This window comes from Engystomops pustulosus, chromosome 5, assembly GCF_040894005.1.
Source record: "Engystomops pustulosus chromosome 5, aEngPut4.maternal, whole genome shotgun sequence".
Classification (NCBI taxonomy): Eukaryota; Metazoa; Chordata; class Amphibia; order Anura; family Leptodactylidae; genus Engystomops; species Engystomops pustulosus.
This window is the reverse complement of record NC_092415.1, coordinates 23649938-23674988: the sequence shown is the minus strand read 5'-3', so window position 1 is coordinate 23674988 and position 25051 is coordinate 23649938. Positions and strand designations below refer to the sequence as shown.

Sequence of the window (25051 nt, the reverse complement as noted above, 5' to 3'; positions counted from 1 at the left end):
TTAAATTTCATGACCTATTGTAAATTTCTTAGGTACATATCCAGAAACAAAGTTTATATTGAACACAAGTCTTGCAGGGTTTCGAATCAACCATGATCACACAGATTTAAAAATATGGACGTTTCCTTTAAATTGCAATTTCTTGTTGACTACTGTTCACTTACCATTTTATACTCTTTCCACCCTCGCTGGAAGTCTACTGTCCCATCCTCTCTGTGCTGGATCACTGTCCAACCTCCACCGGCAGTCTCCATGTTGCAATAAACCTAAAACAGAGAAGAGTAAAAGGATTTAGCCATGTGATAAAGGTACAATAAGAGGTGCAAGAGATCACATGAGGTTGATGAGGTAAAAGACAGGATGCTTCACTTTACATATCAGGAAAGCGGAGCAGAACTATTACTAGATGTATATTAGTAAATCACCTCATATCCTGTCCCCCACACACACACATCACAAAAAATTATAAAGTGGCAAACCCATTTAAGGACATAGTCCAGTGGTGGCGAACCTATGGCACGGGTGCCGGAGGTGGCACTCAGAGCCCTCTCTATGGGCACCCACGCCATCACCCCACTGCAGAGTTCGCCAGACAGGACTCAAGTCCTCTTGCAGTCCCAGGCAGCCCAGGACCCTAGAAGGAAGCTACCACAACAACCAAACCTTTTTCTCCTTCTTTCTACTGTATTGGTGTCCTCAGGTGCCTATACAATTTAAACATGTGACAGAGCACGGAGTAATAAGTTACTGTTTAAATTGTCGCATCGGCACTTTGCAAAAAATATGTGGGTTTTGGATGTAGTTTGGGCACTCTGCATCTATAAGGTTTGCCATCACTGGCCTAGTCACACAGCAGATGCTAATGAAAGGTAAAATATAACATATCTTTTTTCTGTAAAACCAATTTTTAATACAAAAACACTTTGGCAGTGTATGTACTATGCTCTGTGGGGACTGGGGGAGTGCTAAAAATGGGTCTCCTGGTGACAGGTTCCCTTTAAGAGTCAACTTTGAAAGTTATCGATTTATTAGGGAATAACTGTCGGGATTCCATCCCTGGAACCCTAACAGTCACAAGAGCGGGGGTCCAATATTCCAATCTATATAGACTATTTAGGTACTAGAAGAAAAAAAGATGGGTGACAAGCTCTCATAGGACAACCTCTCTAGGTCTGTTTATATGGCAGTACTTGGTAGGTTGTAAAGTGCGCTCTCACCTTGTTCTATTATGTTGAACAGCTTGTAGTGCATCAAAGTAATATTAACTAGGACTGCTGCAGGCTCCTATCCTTTGACGGGACACCGGTACATTCATTGAGGAAGATGAAGAAAAATGGATCTTGCTTGTGGCGTGCCCTTCCTCAGGTTGAGTATGTGTCCTATGTCCCATCTCCATGTGCTAAAGATTTATGTCAGCCAAACCAACATTGGTATCTGATAACCATCTAATGTGAACAAGGGAGCATCAACTCTTTCCCATTGGTAGAATCTTTAAGGAATAGGCAGTGACTTAACCCAATTGGCTCATCCAATTTGTTTGTCAGTGGGGAGGTGTCCACCCAAAAAAGAGTGGCAGTCTGGCAGACATTTTTATCCGCAGACCTTGGACGTTGTCTGTAATTAATGGCTATTCATGAATTGGATGGATTTTGTCTCAGTTCCTTTACAGAAGTTGTGTTCTTGAATTTTTATTGAATTTATAGCACCCAAACATTTATGCAAGACTGAACTTAAATAAGGATCCAGGGTCCATGAACCGAAAAGATCTAGTTGTTATTCACCAGGCGTGGTGACAAAATCCTGGGAAACCTTCATTCCAATTGCCCTGACCTCATTAACATCTCTATAATGCAGATTTACATATTTTGTGCCTACTGTATCGCTATAAACATGTGAACTGAATTTTTAGGACAAAACATAGCAGTTTGAATGCAGCCTCATTTAACCCTATGAGAAAAGTTGAACCCAATCCTATAAGTAGCAATGTACACTCAATGTAGCCCTTAAAAGTGGCAACTTTTGAGGCATCAAGCAATGACATGTACTCAGAAGACCTTAGACTAAGAGGACAGAGAATATATCAGAGCACAAAGCCACATTATTTTGTCCAACTTTCAGCTAATAAAGGTTATTTTTCGTATGATGAAATATTCCACAATTTTCCATTATACTTTCTATATCAATTCCTCATGGTTTTCTAGATCTCTTTCCCTTTTCATGTGATGTCACACAGGTTCATGGCTTGTTATATCCCTGGTTGTGGGATGTCACACAGGGGCATGGCTTGTTATATCCCTGGTTATGGGATGTCACACAGGGGCATGGCTTGTTATATTCCTGGTCATGTGATGTCACACAGGTGCATGGCTTGTTATATCCCTGGTTGTGGGATGTCACACAGGGGCATGGCTTGTGATATCCCTGGTTGTGGGATGTCACACAGGTGCATGGCTTGTTATATCCCTGGTTATGGGATGTCACACAGGGGCATGGCTTGTTATATTCCTGGTCATGTGATGTCACACAGGTGCATGGCTTGTTATATCCCTGGTCATGTGATGTCACACAGGTACACAAAATCAAGCACACCTATGTTCTACAAAATCATATATATAGATAATAGGTACCTGATCCAGAGTTCAAGTAAATTATTGGTATGGAATTTAAAATGTAACTTTTACTACCAATAATTATAAAGTTAAAAATAAGCCAGTAATCTCTAATTGTTTAAAAGTAGAACCAAAAAGACTGTAAGACAATATCCCTGCATCAAATGTCAAAGAGTAAGAAAGAATGGACCAATTTTACCAGTCTGTCATCGGGCAAGATCAACTCTCACTTTCCCTAGTTCATACTTGTTATGAAAATAGCTGTTGCCCTGACAAGGGCAATCCCAAGAAAGTGCCCTAAAAAGGTTCTTCTTACCCTAGTGCTACATGTCTCTTCCCTATGTGTTTCAGCACTTATCTCATAGATTCATGAGGGGGAACGCAAAAGACAGCACCAGTGGATGCATAAAGGGAAAAACTATACTTCTCCTGTAGCATCACAGTTGTGGTCAAAACCCGCATTGAAGGTACCACATGGAACTCTGGAAGAGATGACACACAGGCTTTCCACATGGAAGAATTAGAAGCCATAGAACTGCCCAGCGGTGCAACCCTGCTGGATATTTTAAGGAGTACTCCTAATAGATCCAGCAGTTACCTGGGGGTGGGGATCACATCACATGTATGATGAATGCCCCATAAAGTAATTGAGAACTCCAACTTTCTTAATCTCCAACTTACCAAATATCATGCAATGGGATACATACTGCATGTTTTTCCACAAAGCCAAATATTAAAATATTATTTCTTACTGTCACCACTAGGGGGCAGATCTGTATACAAACATATGTGGTTAATATTTTCCTAAATTCAAACCTACCTCCTTGGGATCAATATGCTGTCATGTTGTGGAGTATGGATGAGCATAGCAATGCTGCAAGAAAACTCTCTAAAAGAAAAAATAGCCTTTATCTCCTTCATCATCATAAATGGGATTTTCTCTGTATATTTGGGAGTGTAATTCCATATATAATAAAAGATTTGACACTATGTGAAATTTCCATGAACTCTTTGTTAGAACCTTTACCGACTCTAAACAAGACCTTCCTGATGATTTTCTAGGATCTTGAGATGATTAGGAAGAAAAATAAATCTGTAATAGTTGAAGGACTGTAGTAAAGCTGGGGAGGCCGCCATGTTTTTGTAGCCTAGTGTCTGCTTAGTGGATGTGTATGGGAGCTACTGTACTGTATTTAGAGCTCATTTCTCACTTTACAAATCTGAGTATAATCCACTAGGATTTAGGACATCATTGGGTGGCACGAAAATATGAGAAGTATGAGGAGACGTGATGAGACTATTCTCCACTTACTTCTCAGCGTCTCATACTCTTGAACAGTTCCAGGTCTCCATATGTTGCTCTGATTTATAAGCTGAACTACTCCTCCTATCCAGCAATGTGAGCTGAGTTCATGAGTTGGTACAGAGTCAAATCTAGCATGCACAAAACACACATTGCTGTAATCCCACTGCCCTCCGACACTTTCTCAGATGATCTTAAATAAGCAACAATCACTGTGTAATAAACCCAGGTCTCCACACTGGACACAGAGTACAAGCAGACGCTTCTTATTAGAAACACAGGCGTCTTTTGAAACCGGAGTTTGGAAAACTTGTCATTTATAGCGGTAACAGATTATTTGTGGATCAGCAAAGTATAAAAACGGTGTGAAAACGGCACGGCCTAAAGTGGTATTGGGCAGGAGGCCATTGTAGCAGTGCCCGAGATTCTTTGGAAGTGCAAAAAGTAACTGAAACTCAATTAACAAATCACAAGACAGACTCTAATGTGCTAATATAGCCTCCACGCTGCAGAAGGTCATCTGCCAACACCTATTTTGGAGTTAGCCATATAAAGCTAAGTCTATACCAGTGATGGCTAACCTATGACACGCGTGTCACTGCTGACACGCGTAGCCATTTTCACTGACACGCGGCTGCCTGAGATTTTCATCCTACATGACCAGGTGCAGTAGCCAGGAGGCTGAGAGATTGCACTGAGCTCCCAGGACTCCCCCCTACTCCTCCTCCCCCGGGCCGGCCCCTCCCCATGTGTGAGCTGTGTCTAGTGTCTCCAGTCAGCACAGGTATCAGCACGGGGCACAGCAGGAGAGGTGACCCAGCCGTAAACCAGGGAGACTCCTCTGCAGCTCCTGATAGTTGTGGTGGGGGGAGGATGGCAGCACAGTCAGAGGCCACATTGCTGCTGCCCTGTGTGATGTCCCAGCAGCTGCAACCTCTACACTGACCATCTCCACAGCAGGGACCAGGGAGGACAACCACTCTCATCATACAGTAAGTAAGGTCAGTGCACTGTATGATAGAAGACAGTCATCAGGGCTTGTGTGTCAGTTTTGTGACGTACAAGCCCTGAAATAATCACAACACCTTGCAAATCGCCAGACATTGCGATTATTTTGCTCCTCACGCCTTCTCCATGCCAAGAAGGCATGAAGGAGATGCGGACAGCGGCGCCTGCACCCTCGCTATAACCTGTGACCTTTCATGACTGAAAGTTTGCAGGTTACTAATCTTTTCCACACCTGTCTGATTGTAACCGATCTATTACAATGTGCGAATTTTATATAATAATAGATGATGTGGAAAATCCCCATATACTGGAATACTGTTGTATGGCAGTACATGGTTGGATCAATCAGACAACCTAGGGTTAAAGTACCCTAGAAGTTAAATAATTATACATATTTGTTATTTAAACTATAAATATCATAAAATTATGTTTTTTTGTCAAGGTGACACACCACCCGAGTTATGCTCGGTTTTTTGGCAAATTTTGACACACCAAGCTCAAAAGGTTGCCCATCACTGGTCTATACAGTGAGATATAGTCCCCCCACCTCAAATGGATTTTCTCTAAAGCCTTTTATCTACCTATCTGGTAACCATGATTTATTTTCCGATGAAGGACAAAACCTTTTTTAGGCCTGTCCTTGATCGTAGATCTAGTGGTCTCTTCCATGTTGTCTGACGCTTTCCCCTATAGAGATACTCCCATCATATACTTCTGTTTTCCCTGTTCATCTATATGTTTTTTCTGTGCCAGTTCTGATGACATTCCCATTGTTACAAACAGGAGATTACAGCCTCTGATCTGGTGTGGAGCACTCATCCTAATGTGGTGGATAGAGGGAGAGTTGTTGATTCTTTGCAGACACTTAGAGGGGACCATTCCATGGTGATGGTAGTAGTGAAGGGGTGGTATCCAGTGAGTTCTCCCAGGTTCTCTGAGAACCAACAAGGAATTGGAAGGCAATCAATTTTGTAGAAGTTTCAACAACCTATAGACCACATTAAGCCTATGAGACGGAGAACTGGGACCTCTATGGGTGATTGGCCCCTAAATGATGTCTTAAAATTCACCAGTAGGTCAAAAACAACATTGTCCATCAATCTGGCCCTTCTCTAAAACTGATAAATGGACATAAGCTTCCTAGACTAGTTGACAGACTGGTTGACAGGAGTAAAGACATGAGCAATTTGAATGCTAGCCTGGGGCCAAGGCTTCTAGGGGACCGGTTGACTACTGAACCACTCACCCTGTACATTTTCATGTGAAGTTTGAATGGAAGGCTACCATAGAATCTTGCTTTATTGTATGTAGGCAGTAATTGACACACCATTAAAAAGAAATTAGAACATCACAATAACAATTGTCAAGGGCTTGTAATTTTCATAAAGCCCCAGGACAAGGGCAATTTTGATCCACCACAGCTGGGTGCCAGCTCACAAGTTACATTCTTAGCCGAAGTGGTTTCACTCCTGATCCTGAGGTTTGTCTATGACATGCTGTTTATGTGATGCAGAGTATTTTAGGAATAACATCATATAGATATACATTCATTTACCCTACAGTGTACGGTATAAGCCTTATAAAATGAGAAGAACCTGGCAGAACTTCAAAAGTCTACAACAAAGTCAACATCTAACTTGTCAACTAAGTTCTGCTGAACTTTTACCTTGATACTTTATGTATCCAGTTACATCTTTCCGTGAGATCTGATTTTATAGTCAGTGTCAGTGAGCGTACACAATAGCGGCTACTGGAGGGATCAACGTGACAACCATGTCTTATCGGAATTTACTGTTTTAGCTTAAAGTCATGTAAATAAACTATTTCCAATCCCCTCGTATACACAGATCCACATACAGAACATATCAGTAGAAGAATACAGTATCACCCAACATGGCGCATTGTAAATCACTGGTCGTGTAGCATAAACATACAAGTGTGGATTGGTGGGGGTAGGGCTGGGATTTTGTAAGGGCAGGGCAATTTGTTAGAGATGAGGTACAGATGCTTGTATTTGTTGAGTAAATACTGTTACCTTTTTGGGTTCAGATACATTGTTTATATATATGGTGTATACGCCACTTTTGTTGAACCCCGCGTGGTAGAGATCGGCGCAGTCTCTGAAGGGTTTCTCCTCTTCTCTCTTTGTAGTTTTTATGGAAACTGCAAATGCAAGAAACAAAAATGTAAGTACAAAGAAAGAATAAGAAATATCTATCTATCTATCTATCTATCTATCTATCTATCTATCTATCTATCTATAAATCTATATGTCTGTCTGTCTGTCTTTCTGTCTATCTGTCTCTGTCTGTCTATCTATTTATCTATCTATATAACTATATATCTATATTTATATGAAACAATTTCTAACCCTGAATATTTTCTACACCCAAAATTTACATACGTCAACCACCTGTAGAAATGAGCAAATTTATTCGTGAGTTGACAATTTTCAGGCACTGATAGATATCTGAAGCTTTTCTCCTTCACTTGAGCCAAATATTGTAACATAGGATAACAACAGAAGTCTAACAGATCCGTTAAAATGTCCATTGGCACCTCCTCGATTGGGCTACTGTTATTTTTGTTTTAGTGAAAACAAAATATTTCAAAAATTGTAAAAGAAAATGTAAGAAATTTGATAAGAGGTTTTTTTTTTAGAGAATTTAAGAGGTTAATATTTTCCAGGAGAAACGGAGCAACATTGCATAGATTAAGCCCGAACCCGAATCTTTTGAAAAATTCAGCAACGTTTTTACCAATCAAATCTTCAATGATTCGCTCCACTCTAACGAACCCAAACACATAATGTTTTTCTTTCTCTATTTCTCCTTGTCCCCGATGAAGGTGATTTTGTAAGCGCGCACCCGGTCCGTCCATTGTGTTACTGATACGACTTAAGTGCTGAGCAAACTTGCAGGTGCCTGAGTAATGTATATGAGCAGCATCTGTCATTGTGTCTACACAAATGGAAATCTGATAGGCAGATGGGATTAAGGGGTTAATTATAGCTAATGGACCACACTGACTATTCAATGTCCTGTAGATCTCAACTGATGGACTGAGAATGTCCAGGACACTAACCATAGCCGGGAAGCTGTAAGGACCCAGGTCCTGTTTCATTTCAGCCTTAGTGGACTTTCAAGAAAAACTTTGTAGTGGAATGAGGGATTTTGTAAGATAAACTGAAGAAAAGTGGCCAAACATGAACTCTCACCTACCCATCAATAGAAGAGAAGTCATGACCCCACCAAGGGACAGCTGGAGAAAGTGTAAGATAGGAGCCTATTACTCAGATGAATCAAAGCAGACATCCAGGAGCAAAATATGTCTTCATTCTTCTTCAAAATATGTCTTCATTCCTACTTTATTTTACATAATATACACATGGATCACACGGTGGCCTAGATGTCTACTCATACTGGATCAGCATCATACTATAATTCTTGATGTATTTGACTAATACCATATACATGATAATCAGTCATTTGTCTGATGGTGTACCTTGAGGACCCCCCCCGCCTTCCGATAATAATGTACAGGGGCTGATCTGGCATAACTTTGCTTGGGGCCCCCCTAATGCTAATCTCTGGTCCATGAAGCAGCTCTGCCTGTTGCCACTCCCCTTTTCTAGGTCTAGATAACGAGGAAAAGAGGGAGGATAGATACCCTGTGTAGCTCTTCGTCACAACAAAAGGGACCACAAGAAGGATCTTCCTCCAGTTTCTCATTGGTTGCCCAAACTGGTTGTTATTTTAACTTGCATCCGACCACTTTTTGGGCACCCCCCTGGTTTCCAGGCTCCAACTTAGATCGGCAAGATGTGTTATTATAAAATCTGCCCTAGGCACCATACCATGTAACTTTTTCATTCATTGAGTTGTCTATGCATGGTTTTCCAACAATGGTAATAGGGCTGGTACCCCGTATGCTCAACTGCAAGTGGTGTCGCCTGTGGCAAGAAACTCACCCATGGCACCCAATAGCAGATCACCCTATGCCACTCCATGGCAGATCCCACCTTCAGGATCTTAAATGCAGAACAAAGGGTCTGAGATGTTCATTCTGTGTTTCTCTTCAGGCCACTCATCCATACTTCTACTTTCAGCTTCACTTCATTAGTAAGAGCATCCTTCAATGATGATTTATCTGTCTGTCCATCACACTTATATTTAGAGATTTTACCTATTCAACGTATTCCCTGTAAATGAGATAGGGAACCCATTGTGGGTTGATTGAGGTCGGACTACTAGGAGGACTACCTCCTTGTAGTCCCATCATTTTCTCTAATCCTAGTTACTAGTTTAGGGAAGTGACCTTTAATCCTACCTACATTGTGCTAGGCAAACACTACAACCTACATATAGTATAGTATTCAAAGTAATATGTTTTCTATTGTGTGACTGCCTCAACAAAGCCAGGCATACGAGAGAGCAAAGGTTATCTGCCAGACAATAACATCATGTATGATTCCGATATAACGTTTGTACATTTCTACAGAAGCTAACGTATAAGTACATCTATCCGAAGATCTATATTTTATTATAAGCATCACTTGTGTTGCCCTATATGTCATGTGCTACTCACTAATGTATCCCAACAGGGTATATAAAGGAAGCTCCACACCCTATATACACCAGGGATATTAAAGAACCCACCATGAGAAGAGGAAGTCCGGACAGAGACGAAGAGAAATATTGTCCCTCTTCCTGTTCCAACATTAATATTTACGATGACAAAGGAGACATCATAGAAGTTCACTGTTATTAGAAAATAATGAAATGATAATATTTCTATACATAACTTTCCCACTAGATAAATTGCTGACTATTCTATACAAAGCTTCTTCTTCAGATGGGTATGAATTATTCACTTTCTTGAAGGCCAGGTCCACCATCACAACTAATCTCTCCATTGCTCCAAAGCATCAGAATAAAAAAATGTAAGCAATGTTCTGTGTACCTTTTATTTTGTGTATACATCACCTATGCAGAGTAATGTGTCTCTTTGGTAACAGACTACAAACAAGCCTTCTATGCAGCCATACTTCCTTCAAACTTACTGAATGTATAATAGTAAAGCAGGACAAAGATTGGAGTATTACTGCAAAATCAGACTACATTGGGTTTGTTTGTAGTCTGTCGTCATGGAGACTGATTTACACAGTAGCTGTGGCATGAAAGGAGCAACTGGATAGTAAAAACAAAGGTATCAATGGCTTGTGTGAGAATAGTCCTACAGAACATAGAAGTTAGTTTGGGCAGGTAAATCGTGGTGATGGATTACCTTTAAGGGAATGGGTAGATTAGAGTACAAGGACAGGTTATCAAATTTAAGGTTTTATTAAAGACTTTTATGGGGCAATTTAATTATAGTTTACAAATATATGAATGGGCAGTACAGAGAATTTTCGAATGACCTTTTCATACCTACGCCTGTACCCTTGACAATGGAGTGGTCCTCAACTAATAGAGGAAAGACGTATCCATCACAAATGGAGTTTTTAACTTGTTGCTGCCAAAGTATGTTGTGGTTGATACGTTGGCATAAAAGCCTAGAACAAAATTACCTTATGTTATGGAAACTTCAGTTTGGGTATCAGGTATTGAAGCAGAGCCAATACTACATTTTCATTTCGGAAGGAATGTTTTCCCTACCATCTCATCAATTGGTTTAATGGTTTTTTGGTTTCTTCTGGATCAGGCTGAACTAGATGGAACTAAGTCTTCATTTAACCTAATCTACTGAGATATTCCATATACTCTTCATATACTCCACAAGGGGAGGATGAACCTTCAAAATATTTCTTCGGGTGGGCCCCTAGTCTGACCCTGTTGGCATACCACTTATGGACAGATGGAATATATTGTAGATAGTCCTCATCAAGGCGAAGTTGTAACCTTCTCTTCAGTCAATCATATCTGTTATCATCTAGTGAAGTCCCAATGAGAGGAAATGTAGAATGTTAACCAGATTGATAAGTTCCATTGGGATGATGAACATTCCAGCATGGGATCGTCGTAAGGTGTCAGGATCCATGTGAGATGCTCCTATCCCGTCTTACAGATCGGTAGTTGTACATATACAAGGATTCGTTCTTTGCCTTGAGACACTGAGCATCTGTTTTTTATTGCAGCATTTCTTAGACATATGTTGTATCTTATTTGTTGCCTCTGCTGGGAATATCACAATCTATCTGTTTCACAGAGGGAAATGATGGACCAGGTGTCAAAAGATCACCGTAAACACACTTACAGTCATAGACTTACCTACCACACACCTACAACTCAAGGGATCTGCCTAAATCCCAACATAATGGAGTTTGTAGACTGTCTACGAAAATTAGAAAACTATCCCAGAGTTCATGGGTGGTTTAATAAAAACAGAAGAATAACAGGGTAAATCCTGATAAATAATTCCAAAATGAGATTTTTTGGGGGGTCAGAAGTGAGTAGATGTTATCATGTCAGGATTGAGTTGCACGTAAAGAGCTGATTCGTGTGTAGAGTTTTATGGGATTGTTACATTCCCACTTGGTTTATAGGCTCTTCTTCCATACTGAGGCACCAGGGACGTGTAAAAAGATATTTAGTTCACATAACGTCGTTGTTGACTTTACAAAATACCCGATTTGTGGATCTACTAGAGATTAATTTCCTATAAGCTTCTCATAAGTTCCAGTTTTATGTGAGCTGCATAGCTCTGGGTAGTGGTTAACTGTTAAGGAGGAATTTTGAGGGTTTTTCTTATAATAGATATAGCAAGGCTGGATTTGTTAGATTATTAGAGGGAAATTTGGTATACAGAAAATCTACTAATTCACCTTAAAGTAATCCCTAACAAATGACATTCCATCCAGGTTTATGGGAGTCAAGAAATAGCAGTGCGTATAGATTTGATTAGTCTGCAATTTTCCAATAGACCTGAATGGAGACTGCCTGCACATGCATGGAAAACTTTTTTCAGCCTGGCCTCGGTAATGGAGTGGACCCCTATTCTCGAGATAGATAGAGCTCTTGGTGGTGGGTTAAAATAGTGTTCCCCAAATCACAGGATAGCGGATAAGGAACTAATCAAAGGGGGTCCAACTTCTCGGATCACGAGATTGGGGATTACATTCTCACTCATTTATTGAGGGGCAGGTTGAGTATACCTACTGCCACTGCATTCAATACTATTGCCAATCACAAAACTAGGTATCTCTTGCTCCTCCATTTATTGTTTATGAGAGTGTCGGAGATGCCTGACGGCTGTCCTTGGCCTTTTCTGATACTCCCATAGAGTTGAGTAGAGCGGCAGTAGGTATGCTCAACCTGCCCCATCAATTAGAGCTGCTTTATCAATCAGTGAGTATACTTCTTGTGAGGTGGGGGTACATTCTAGTTGACAAATTCAGCAGAACCCTCACCGATCATATGTAGATAGGGGGTAACAATAATACTTGGTACAACCCCCTTAAATGACACAATTAACATCTAAAACTTAGCCCTGCCTCATCTTTACCATTTTTAAAAAATATTAATTTAGATCCTTAAGCAATTTACTCAGATTTGGTGGTACAATGACATTGCATACAATGAAACCGCCCCCCCCCCCCCTTAACGGAATCCATAATAAAATGAGTATGTTTCTAGTTGACATGAGTCAACACAGTCCGGTGGGAAAGTAAAAAAAGCATTTCAATAGCAATGGAGCAGATAATAGTAAGCTGTCACGTATACCAAAGCTGTAGGGTCCTCAAAAGCTGTTACGAGAGTCTGGTCACATAGAAGCCTATGTAGATAGAAGGGAAACAGGACTACATTGGTAAACAGATCTGTTCTGACAACCGGGAGAAGATCTGCAGAACGCTGGTGTTTTTACTCTATATAACATAACATTTTAATTTTTTCATGTTTTTTTTTTTTTTTTTTTAAGATTTTGGATATTTTTGTGTTTGGGTTGATCATTACTTTTATTGTGTCTTTCAAACTTTCAGACAAAAGACATTGAAAGACCCCCGGCGTATGTCATATGTATTAAGTGTCATGACGGCACACCTGAAAGCTATAGGACTATACTCTTATATACAGACGCAGTGCAGATGTGATGCATGCCGTTAACCCTGCCGTTTTCTGTCATTTTCATTCACGTGTAGTCTTCACGCCGCTCCGATTTGATTCTGCGATCTACAAAGGGAGACTGTTTGTCAACACGGGCTTATTGTCAAACGTGACAGGTCAGGACTCCGCTAACAGGACGGTCACATTCTCTGCATTGTTTCTCTAGTAAGTTCCAGTTTCTGAGCTATTCCATGGAATTTACTAAACCAGTGATTCCCAACGTTATTAACATAGAGGAACCCGTGTAAGAATAAAACATACAAACTAGATTGCAAAAAATATGTGAACCCATGCATGTAGAATCAACAAATGCTGTTTTCCAAGATATAAGTATGTGTGAATGGGCATGGAAGAACAGAACAGAAGAAAGCAAAAACATGATTTTTTTCAAAACAGTTTCGCTATGTAATTATGTACCAAGTCATACCAGGTTTTTTTTCTTTAGGTCCAGTTAAGTTCAGTAGATTCCCTACTACAACAGGGGCAACACACGAGAACCGTCATCTAAATGGAACTCTACGACTATAACAAAACAAAAAATGTACTACTCTACCGATAGGCCAAAGTTCCATGTCTTGACTAAGAGAGACCTGATATTATCAAATAGCATAAGCAAATGAAGGCTGAAATATTTCCTTAATGTTGTGGTGGGGTCTCCGAATGTGATAGTAGTCAAGGGTAAAATTGATCTATCAATCAAATGTAGTAGGGACTAATAGAGGAAAATTAGCTTCAGAGCCCAGATAAGTGGTGGTGGCTATCTAACTCCGTGGAGGGCAGCAGAAACATTTGGTCTTGTCTGTTGAGATGTCTGGGTGTTCGGGTGAAGGCATTGCATTTCTCGGGTGAAAGTCATTGGAGATACCACAGGCCCAGCAGAGGTGATAATGCTAAGGTATCAAAATCTCCATCGCTAATGGACATGTGCCATTTCGTGTTGGATCTGCTAGACAGTCTTGCATTTTACAAAAATTGCAACTTGGTTTACAAGTAAAATTCCATAATACAAGCATTACGTGACCCCAACCCCCACCCTCTACAGTATTGTACATCCCTATCTCACAGAACTGTAGAACAATATTGAAGAGGTAGAAAAAATAAAGGGACTAGATGATGTATTACATATGACTAAATATTTTTGGGGTGTGGAACAAATCCTCCGGGTTTCAGTGATTTTCTATGGGGAAAACTTGCTTTGATACACAAGCGATTTGGATTATGAGTACAAATTCTGCTAATAATCCATGGTAGTCGGTCATTGTGGCACCAATCACCTGAGTGTCAATGATTTGTTATGGGACAACTTCCTTTGATAACAAATTATTCTTGTAATCCAAGGCTTTGTACAAAATAGTTTTTTCACATAAGAAATAGTCTTAGATTTGTTTTCCATTGGGAGGCTCATTATTACATTATTATATAGATAGATACCCAAGCCTGGGTCTAATGTAGGATCGTCCAGAACCTTGGTGGCCAGTCCAATCCTGGTGGCAGTGCTTTCTAAGACTGGTTGATCAGTCACTGTGAATATTTGCTCCTCTGAGTCCTACACATCCCTAATATCTGTAATATCATTATTAGGACACATTCTGTTACATCCTCTATTTAAAATAGGATTTCTGAACTAGACAACCCCTTTAAAATTACGATCTGTGAGTCCCAGCTGGATCGTCTTCTGTTCCTCTCCCTCGCTTGTGATAATATTTATGGCTGCTATGGGTAAAAGGCACCGGGCGTAGATCGGCTGTTCCAGATATAGAGACTGCTTGTGCTTAAAAAGTATTTTGTGGTTTGCAAAAAAAAAATGATACAAAACATTCATTTGGGTCCAAAGAGTAAAATGTGCAAAGTCTCCTCGGCCTTTCCTTCAGGTCTTAATATAAACAGTAAATCAATGTCTCGTCATCACACGGTGTCTATGAGAAGATCTCTTCCGAAGAAGTGCAGAGACGTCCACACTGGGACCTGGACCAAGATTGTCCCATTGTTCACATTTCATTTGCTCTTCGTCTTTCCTCCAAAGGAACTCTGAAAGGCCTCTTTTTCATAACATTTTAAAGGGCTCTTTACCTAAATTCTGACTTCTATTTACCTAGTCTGCATTTCTATCCAAGCTACTGCTGCCTGTTGTCAGTCATCTTGGCCAAGGAAAGGACCTGGACCAAATAAATTGTCCACATCATTTTAAAGGGAAGGTCCACAAGCACAACCGGGCTATTAATTACAACAGTGCATGCAGTCTTCATGAAAATGAACTTTTGTGTCTTCAGCCTCAATGCCGGGATATTTGTTTCCATAGTAACAGACTACAAACCAACATTTACACTGCCCAATGCTTCTTGCAAACATTCACTTTATATTTTTGCTAGAATTAAGAGACAGATAGAATTGAGCACAACTACAGGAGCACTGTCACACGGGTTATGTGTTGTCTGTTACCTTGAAGATACATACATTAGGAATTGTAGACACATAATTATAACATTTTCAATGATACTATTTGTAAAGCTGTTGTTACGTCTGTTTCTTGGTCTTCTGCAGTTCGTACTGTCATGTTGAAAAGGCACTGGCACTTTTCAGCCACCGATCTGAATACTGCTCTATTTGCTGGACTGCAGGCTCTCTTCAATGCTTGCTCTGCACCAGCAAGAGTTATTGCTCATACTTAGACAGAGCCCTGCCCCTTTGACCTGGAGGACTCTGATATAAACCCTCAATCCTCCTTTGCTGGTCAATAATTTGTATTGCTAGATTCATGGCTTTTCTAGGTACTCCTTTTTTTTCTGTGTTTTTGATATTGGCTTACGTTCTCTACTATCCTCCTGTCTATTCGATTATGTACTTTGCTTGCTATCTTGTTGTAACTCCTCACCTAACCTCACCTAAATTGTTGTCAACCTCGCCTTTGTGTTATTTGTTTGTCTGTCTTGTTATGTGTCTACACTCAGGGAGGGCCCGACACTGGCCAATGTTTAGGGTGGACCCAGTGAGTGGTCAGGGACTGTTTGGGGGCTTAGATCTAGGGCTCACTGTCCTTGTCCATGTCCTGCCCTTACAGCTGTTTTATCTATCTAGTTATCTAGTGATCTCTTTCACATGTCTATATATCTATTGATCGATCATGTCTTATAACTATGTATCTATTCCTCTAGTCTTTCTATATAACTGTCTGGTCATATATCTATAACCAGATATACCTTTCTAATAGATATAAAGATATATCTATCTAAACACCTATCTAGTCTCACATCTATCTATTTATTTATCTATGTATTTATCTATCTATCTATCCATCCTCAAATTACCATATATACTCGAGTATAAGCCTAGTTTTTCAGCACAAAAACCCCCAAGCTCGGCTTATACTCGAGTAAAAAAAAATATAAAAACTCACCTTTCCAGCTTCCCCCGCTGCTGGCTATATACTTGGGCAGGGGGCTGGCTATATACTGGGGCAGGGGGCTGGCTATATACTAGGGGATATGGGCTGGCAGGCTATATACTGGGGGGCAGGTGCTGGCTATATATATTTGGGCAGGGTGCGGCAGGCTATATATTGGGGAGGCTGTGACCAATGCATTTCACACCCTCAGCTTATACTCGAGTTAACAGGTTTTCCCAGGTTTTTGTGGTAAAATTAGGGGCCTCAGCTTATACTTGGGTCTGCCTATACTCGAGAATATACGGTAAATCTGCCCGTTCACCCATTTATGACTTATTTACATCTAAGTAATACAATGCAATGAACATTTCCAGTAATAAATGTTCTGTAGTGAACTGTACGCCACTAGTGCTCCTATATAAGAAACCTGAGTCTTGGTGTCTGTCTCTCTGTACAGTAGTGTAGTCTGTGATGCCTCTTATACAAATTGCTCCCATAGACAATCGCTTGCATTGTTGTAGAGCAGCAGCCTATAACGGTTACAGAACGCACGCCCTATAAACGTTTGTGGGGTGTTTCATCATGTTTGATTGAATGAATCTATCACTGTGACAGCACAAAATGAGCAATTTTGCTTTTATCAGCTGCAATGTAAAACACATGGTAATACTTTCCTGAGCGAGTTGGATGAGTTCCTAGAACAAAAGATGTCGAAGAACTGGCTACTTGCGTCTGCTGAGTTATTGTTTTTTTTTTGCTGGTGACCTAGAGATATTATTTTTACTGCGCTATACAGCATATCTTATCTATAATTGTATATTTCTAGAGATAAGGGGGTATATGAATTTATGCAATTGACCTCAGGTTAGTGCGAATAAATCACACGGCTTAAGTCTGTTTTCTCAAATGTAACGCGCGCCATTCTTTTGGATGTATTACTCATGCTCAGATGTGGTGGAAGTAAAATAAATTCATATGAAGATTCATGTAGGTCAAATAAAGAGGAGAATTATCATATATAGAATATGATGCATTGGCTTGGGATTTTAAAAAAATGTAACTAGCACAGGGATCGGGATAAAAAAATCTAAATAATAAAAAACAGCACTAACTCTCTGTTCCAGTGCTGCTGATCCAGTGGCCCTGTTTTTCCTGGGTTACTCTTTGCAGCAATAACATGCTCTACAGCACTCATGTGACCAATGCAACCAATCACTACATCCCAGCTTCATAACTGAGGCCAGTGATAGGATGTAGTCAGTGGCGTAACTAGAAAAGGCCGGGCCTCATAGCGGATTTCTGAATGGGGCCACACTAACCCCTTAAACAATATCCATACAGGATATTCACTCCATATATACCCATGCATCATATACATAGACATACAGTATATATACATCACATATGCAAACACATTTAGAGCATATACATATCACAAATACATACATATAGCATATTCACACCAAATACCCCAGATGTCGTGGCCCCCTGACACTGTGGGCCCCATAGCGGTTGCTATGGCTGCTACCCCTGTAGTTACGCCGATGGCTGCAGTGGTCATGTGTTTTTGGAAATAAGGAGTGACCAAGAGAGTGACAGCACTTGTATGGTGGGGATTTTTGTTAAATATAATTTCCAACCTGCACTTATTTAATTTTTTTGTGATTTTTTTTTGTACACCTCTGTAATATGTTAAAAGAATAAAAAAGATTAAAGATTATAAAAAATATATATATTTGTTCACCTTTATTCTATTCAAAGAGAAATAAAGAAACCTGACCTGCTGCTGAGACCTCCAGGATGAACTAAAAAACATTCAATTTCCCAACAGCACTCCCGAAGGTGAAAGTAGGAATTACATGTTTTCTATTGCATGTGTAGACATTCGAAGCAACACATTTTTCTCATTTGTCTTATTCTCAAATCAATGTGAGAAGAGGGTAGGGAATGGACGAGAATCATGGGGGTCACTTTATCTAACGACTGGATTAGAAGAAACAATAATAACACAGTTCCATCAACATCCAGTGATATAGATAATTGAGATCATGCCTCTCTGATATCTATCTATGCTATATTTGGGACTATCTTTTACATAGTCACAGATGGGACCACTCCTCCCTTATCGTAAATGTCTGCTTAGTGTACCGGTGAGCCATGCCCCGTGCTACCTCCACACTAAATACTGCTTGTAACTTTTGTTATCTACTATTTCCCAGTATGTAGCAGTAAGTCATGGAGTAAGGACTCAAGTATTTCCTGTGACTCAGCATAAACCTCGAAGAATGAAATAGTGCAGTAAATTTATTCATCTGCTCCAACATTCACAGTCATTCAGAGAAGACCTAACTACAGTCAAAGGGGAACTGCAGAGACTTGTATTACATTGTGGTTTTATTAATCAGATTTTTCTATGTTTATAAGACATAGGAACCCAGGTTAATGGGAAATATGTCAGAAAATGAGAGGGGATGAAGATAAGCAGAGTCATAGCAGTAATTGGTATCATTATAGATCATCGACTTTAGGCTTAGTTCCCACCCCCAATTATGGTGTCTGTTTATTTATTTGGAATAGTATAACAGGCAACCAGAACTGATGCTAAACAAAAAACCTTCCATTTATCATCCGTTCCCATTGACCTGCTTGTAAGGTCACCGTTAGGACCATAGTTCTTCAGTGCAGACCTTAACAAAACGTAGATATCCACATCATGAAACAAGTGTAGTAGATATGGTTATGCTTATGGTTCTGAATCCAAACTGAATGCAATTGAATATCTTCTAAAGGTGCCCATATACTTTTAGGAACCTTTGACCCAATTGCTCAGTGGAGGGAGGGGACGGACTCAGGAGATCCTCATAAAAAATAAGATAATTAATTGGTTTTGCCAAAACAGGTTGATTCAACCAACTTTTCTATTGTGTGTATGCATTTGGTTGGACTGGTCCAACAAAGTACTGGAGGAACCCATCATGGGTTCATAATAAAAGCAGGCACCCAAGATCCTGCAAAATACAAAGTGACTTATCATCCAAGGTCTTTCCTCAACCACCACCACCATCATTGATCATATGTCTTCAATATATTTTGAACTGTGGAAGCAAAAATGGTTACTATATAGAGGGGCCTGGGTGCCTTTCTGGAGCGGAATAATATAACATCGTATTGGAATAGAACTTTTTCTTAGTAGTTTCTGTAGATCCAGGGAGTTATTCTGACCACCATATTAGAGGTTGGGAAGCAATTTTTCCCTGCTTTGTCCCAATTGGCATCAGCCTTGCAGGGTTTTTACCGCTTTCTTGATCAACACAATATAATGTATAGGTTGGACTCGATGGACTGGTGACCTCTTTTGCTATGATACTATGATATAAGTAGTATACGTTTTAGCCAACATGTCCCTTACCTCCTTCTTTGGAGCAGAGTTTGACCAGGTTGTGCACGGTGTCCATCAGCTCCATCTGCTGCTTCTGTAACATGCTGTTGTTGGTGGTGGCCTTACTCAGCTGCTTCTCCAGCTCTTGGATGATGTAGTTCTGTCTGGACACCAGACCTTGTAACGTTTCCTTTTCCGTCTTCAATGTATCCAATTCAACCTTATGTCTGACTTCCATCTCCAAAATCTTGTTCTCCAGCAAACTGTGGAAGAGAGTAATTAGAATGTAATTATGTAGGGTAAAAAGCTTTTTTACTTTGGAGATGATTTGGCCTGGAGAACGATAATATTCAAACTAATTTATATACTTGCTGTATATGTCGGCCATTGTTTGCATTCAGTGTTTTCTCCAATGAGAAGTTGCATTAAAAACTTTTAGACAAATTAATTTTATTTTTTTAAAATTTTAAGCCATTTAGTTGCTGAGTAGGGTCCCTGAACCCAAACTTCACTCAAAAGTCTTGGCTTGGCATTTGGTCTCATCTGTCACAGGAGCGACAATCCTAGGGTTTGCTGGCGGCACTTAAAGGGTTAACTCCCACTGATCACGGGTGCTACCGATGGGTGTCTACGTTCTGAAACCTGAAATTGAGCCAGAAATCTGGGTTCAGCTTTTGGAGTCACCACCACCAGTTACACGAGGTACCTACCTCCAATGTTAACCCTTGAAATATCACGAGGAGCCACAATCCTAGGTTTTGCTGGAGGCATTGAAAGGATTAACATCCCCAATGGGTGCGAGCATCGATCCCGAATGCTACAGGTGGATGTTCATGTTTGAGTTTGGGTACCTGAACTAAACTTTTGTTCAAAGTCTGTCTTGGTGACCCCAAACCTGAACAGGTCGGCTCATCACTATTGCTGAGTATCCTAGGGGTGTGACCATGTCTATTGACGCACCTGTTTAAGAATGCTTTAAGGAGTCCATAACAGAAAGTGATGGCACAATACTAGGATATGCTAATTACTCTCTGACCATTAGAGGACCTGATGTAAAATAATGCTATATCATAGTAAAATCTATAAACTGCAGCAAAGTAAAAAATAAGTGGTGCCGAATTATAAAAACAAAGCCAACAGACGTCCTTTGGTAGGTCATTTCCTTTGCTGTGATTTGGGCAGAACTGCAATACCAGAATCAGCCTACGGTATTTAGTGGAAACACTAAAGTATCCTGCACAATTCTTTTCTTTATACGTATGTAACTGATATGTAATTTTTTTTTTTGGAAGCTCCTTCCCCTCAATTCTTGATGAGTTCAAGTGCAATCTTTGAGGTACCCCCTGGGGTCCTATTATTTTTCTGGCTTAATATTCTCCTCTGCTGTTATGTTATCCAGAATATGACAAACTGCAACACAATCCATATTACCTTTCATTTCTGAAGTCACAGGACGTGCCTCGTAAAATACAGGCTGTAACTAAACTCACTGACTGCTACTTCTTGAAGGAGACTTGGAGCCGTCTCCGTTGCCATCAGTCAGAGGACAGTCCCAGCTCTGTGCAGTGATGACACCCGCTTACTCCTCTCCATGATCACCCACCCTTCCCCCCTTGTTCCTCACATATCAGATCCAGCTGTCCTATTCCCAGTTATGAAAACTTTTTGGATTCACCATGACTGAAATGTAACAGATTGTCTTTTGCCCGTGACGGAGCAATGATTTACAAGACCTCTGCGTTCTACAACGTCCCCTAATATTATCCACTTCAGAGACATATGACCAAATGAGCGATTGTCATCCATACCAAGAAATTTGGGGTACATACAACATTGTGATTACCCTTTATTCTGTTTTGTTTTGGGAGGTGATTTAAACAAAAAAGCTGAAATTTGGGTCCTTTTCATTGTAGCATCCAAAAAGTTTAAAGTAACCATTAAATCAATCAGGTAGAGGGAGAAGGAAATGCTGAGGGAGCAGGAGGGAGGGAAATGCTCCTATAAAACAGCCTGTGGTAACACCCCCCCCCCCCCCCCAGCTCATAAGCATGATTTTAAAAGTTGATTCTAGAAGGAAGGAGACCATGGATAACAAATATAAGAAGATTCCTACAGTCATGGTGCCTGGATCTATGAGTAATGTCCCTGGTTTATCATGATGGATTTTTCAGTTCAGATTTCCTTTTACAGATGACACATCACAACATCACAATGTTATTATAATGTTGTGGGTCCCAGAGAGAGGAGGCAGGCTGCAAGTAGTAGCAGTATTTTTCTTGAGCAATCAGATCCCCTAGGGTTTACACTAAGGAGATTTGTAAAGCGCTACGGAATTTGATGGCGCTATATAAATAAAGATTATTATTATTATTATTATTATAAGGAGCTTGAAATAATTGTAAAAAAAAAATTTAAATATTGAAATCTTAAATCACTTATAATAACTTGTAATAACTTTATAACTACTGTATAAGAAATCACTCTCCTCTTGTTTCCTTTTTTTTTAATAACCAAAAATAAAGCATAAACAATAGAACAAGAAAACTCAAATTACACCCCTTCATCCAAATGCCCAAATCACTACATTTTTTGCCAAGTTCACCCGAACCTTATACAGACGCTCGGTTCGAGTAACCTACCCCTGACAAACGCTGATGTTAACTCTACAAATGCCTCTGGCAATTCAACACTTGTTAACACCTTTCAAATGCTGTGATGTCATCCGGGAGCGACAATCCTAGAGAAAAATGCAGCTCGTGGCTTTGCCAGGGGCATTTTAAGGTTTGGCACAAGAGATCAGTGGCAGAGTTAGTGCCTAAACCAAACTTCTGGATGAATTGCTGATTTGGTTTCTCAGACCTGCTATGTTTGGGACAGTGCTGTGTTCGGGTCTGCTCATCCCTGATTAACATATATAAAATTGATATAAATTTGCTATCGCTTTGTTTGCACCGAAGTTCACTAGAACATGGCGAAACTGAGTTTTTTGTCAGTCCCGCAGCATTTGTTATTCTTTTTAGCCTCCCAATACATGGCACAGAAAATTACATGGTGCCACCACCAAGTACAATTTCTCCTACTGAAAACAAGCCCTCATATGGTTCGATGAAATTGAAATGGAAACAAGTTTGATACTATCTTAAAATATTCAAAATCAAGGGTTTTTTTGAAGCTGGTTATGGTGGATGACATCCCCATCATGTACCTGGTATAGAGAATCAGGGCAGCTGAACTATGGATTGTAGCCTTGGAAGAAGGAGGTTCATTATCCTTTGGACTCATAGTAACAGACCATGTTGTAAAAGCCTGCCCTTAGCATCCCACTTAGGCCCAGACCTGTCTCAATTGTGGAGATTAATAACGTCCTCCAATATTTCTGTAATTAGCTACTAAGACCTAAAGATTGTAAGGTCCAAAGACCTAGAGATTGTAAGCCCAATGTCCCAGTAGGTGATCGGAGGCCTTTCATTGTCTACTATTCAAGTCCTTGGTTACGTAATCCTAACATTGCGGAAATGTGACTGTAATCGTAAGTTTATTAATGATTCCTGCATACACGTATTAACGTAGAAGCCTAAACCATGAGCTATTATCTGGCTTTTTGTATGGGGGTATGATGCATAATCCACCCGAGCTCCATTCATTCTCTATGAGTCAACTTCCAGACATCCCAAACAATATCCCAGTAGGACAAAGACAACATTAGACACCTCATATCAGACCATAAATAGGTTATTACTTGTAAGCAAAGACATTCATTTCATTCTTCAATTACAATCCCAGCAGGGGTCTACATGCTTCCAGAGACCTACATCCATATATTCTAATCCATACATAACCAGATCCAGGTGTACGGGGCATCCAGCACTGGCACCTGCTCCGCAAAATGGTCCCATAACATGAGTGACTATAAATCTCTGGTCATACAGGACAATTATACTGTAGGCCCCCTGTGGTGAGGACTTCCTAGCTACTTAGAGGCAGCCATGACTAAGGAACCCAAAAATGTCTTCCAGGAGACAATAACACAGAGAACATATGGCGATTCTGCACAATGAAATACAATATGGATAAATGTTTAAATCAAATGGTTTTATGGGAGATGTGTTACTCCTTCAGGGGCTACCAGTAACCGGTAACAAGTACCCCTACATATGTATAAAAATCTAATATAATATCTGTAAGTGTATTGGGTTGTTCGGGGGTCTGGTATATATTTTTTCATTCTTTAACATATACTTAAAGGGTTGGCTACCTTACCTCATGCATTTTGTAATGTGTGTATAAGTGGGGGGAGGAGCAGGATATAAGGTAATTTACCAATATACATCTAGTAATAGTTTTGCTTCACTTTCTTGATATGTAAAGTGAAGCCTCCTGTCTTTTACCTCATCAGCCAGACATTCCTGACCATAAAATGGCCGCAGATGGAGGGTCATGTGATCTCTAACTGTCCATGAGCAATCACCCTGCCAGGATCTTATGATAGTATTTACAAAGGTTTTTTATGAAGGTTTTTCTTTTACCACCTTCATGGGGCATTTGATCTTTAGTGAATTAGCAACTTTTTTAACCAAAAGTGGCAAAAACTTTCCAAAAGTCGCAATCAGTTCTTAGCTCATTTCTACGCCTGGTCAGGGGTAGCCATAGACATCTGCAATAATTATTTGTGTGATAACTTAGGGATCACTGCAGTAAACTAGACAAATGAAAACTTTGAAGAGAGATTGTTTTAGGAGACAAAAGTTGCAAATGAGCACAAGTACCATGAAAAATCTCAAAAGTTAAACAAAAGGGCAAGGCAAAAGTTTGATACATGTGCCCCATTAACACTCAGTTTGGACATGAGGTACCATTGTTCTGAGTGGGGTAAGAGGAAGAAGCCACAGCCAGACATGTTCCTAAGTGGATTATCTCCTTAAGAGCAATATAATTAGGTAGTTGTGCATCTATTGGCTATTCCTTAACTTCCTTGGCATCTGTTATCAGGTGATCGTTACAAAGCTCCCAACACGGTAAATGGTCAACTGGGCATCTTGAACCAATGGATTGATGCAGCACAATCTAATGGATATGACCGGTTTACGCTCATAGTCTACGCTGTCTTCCCTCCCAGTGCCCTATGATGACGGTCATAAGAACAGAAAATAAGTTTGAAGAAATGCAAAGCCCTCCCAAGAAGCAGTAGCTTCTGGCCTCTACATTTCTTGTCCTTATTCCATGGAGAGGGCACACATTTTTACCGTAGAGGACATCTCAAAGAATAGA

General features: G+C 40.2%; 1 protein-coding gene across 1 annotated transcript in view; it reads right to left on the bottom strand.

Moving 5' to 3' along the window:
- ANGPT1 (angiopoietin 1) overlaps positions 1-25051 on the bottom strand; it is a 217551-nt gene that overhangs the window by 49202 nt on the left and 143298 nt on the right. Inside the window, exons 4-6 of the mRNA XM_072151330.1 lie at positions 19814-20046; positions 6956-7083; positions 165-266 (exon numbers count right to left, since the gene is read on the bottom strand). Coding sequence (XP_072007431.1) covers positions 165-266; positions 6956-7083; positions 19814-20046 — 463 coding nt within the window. The remainder of the gene's footprint in view (positions 1-164; positions 267-6955; positions 7084-19813; positions 20047-25051) is intronic.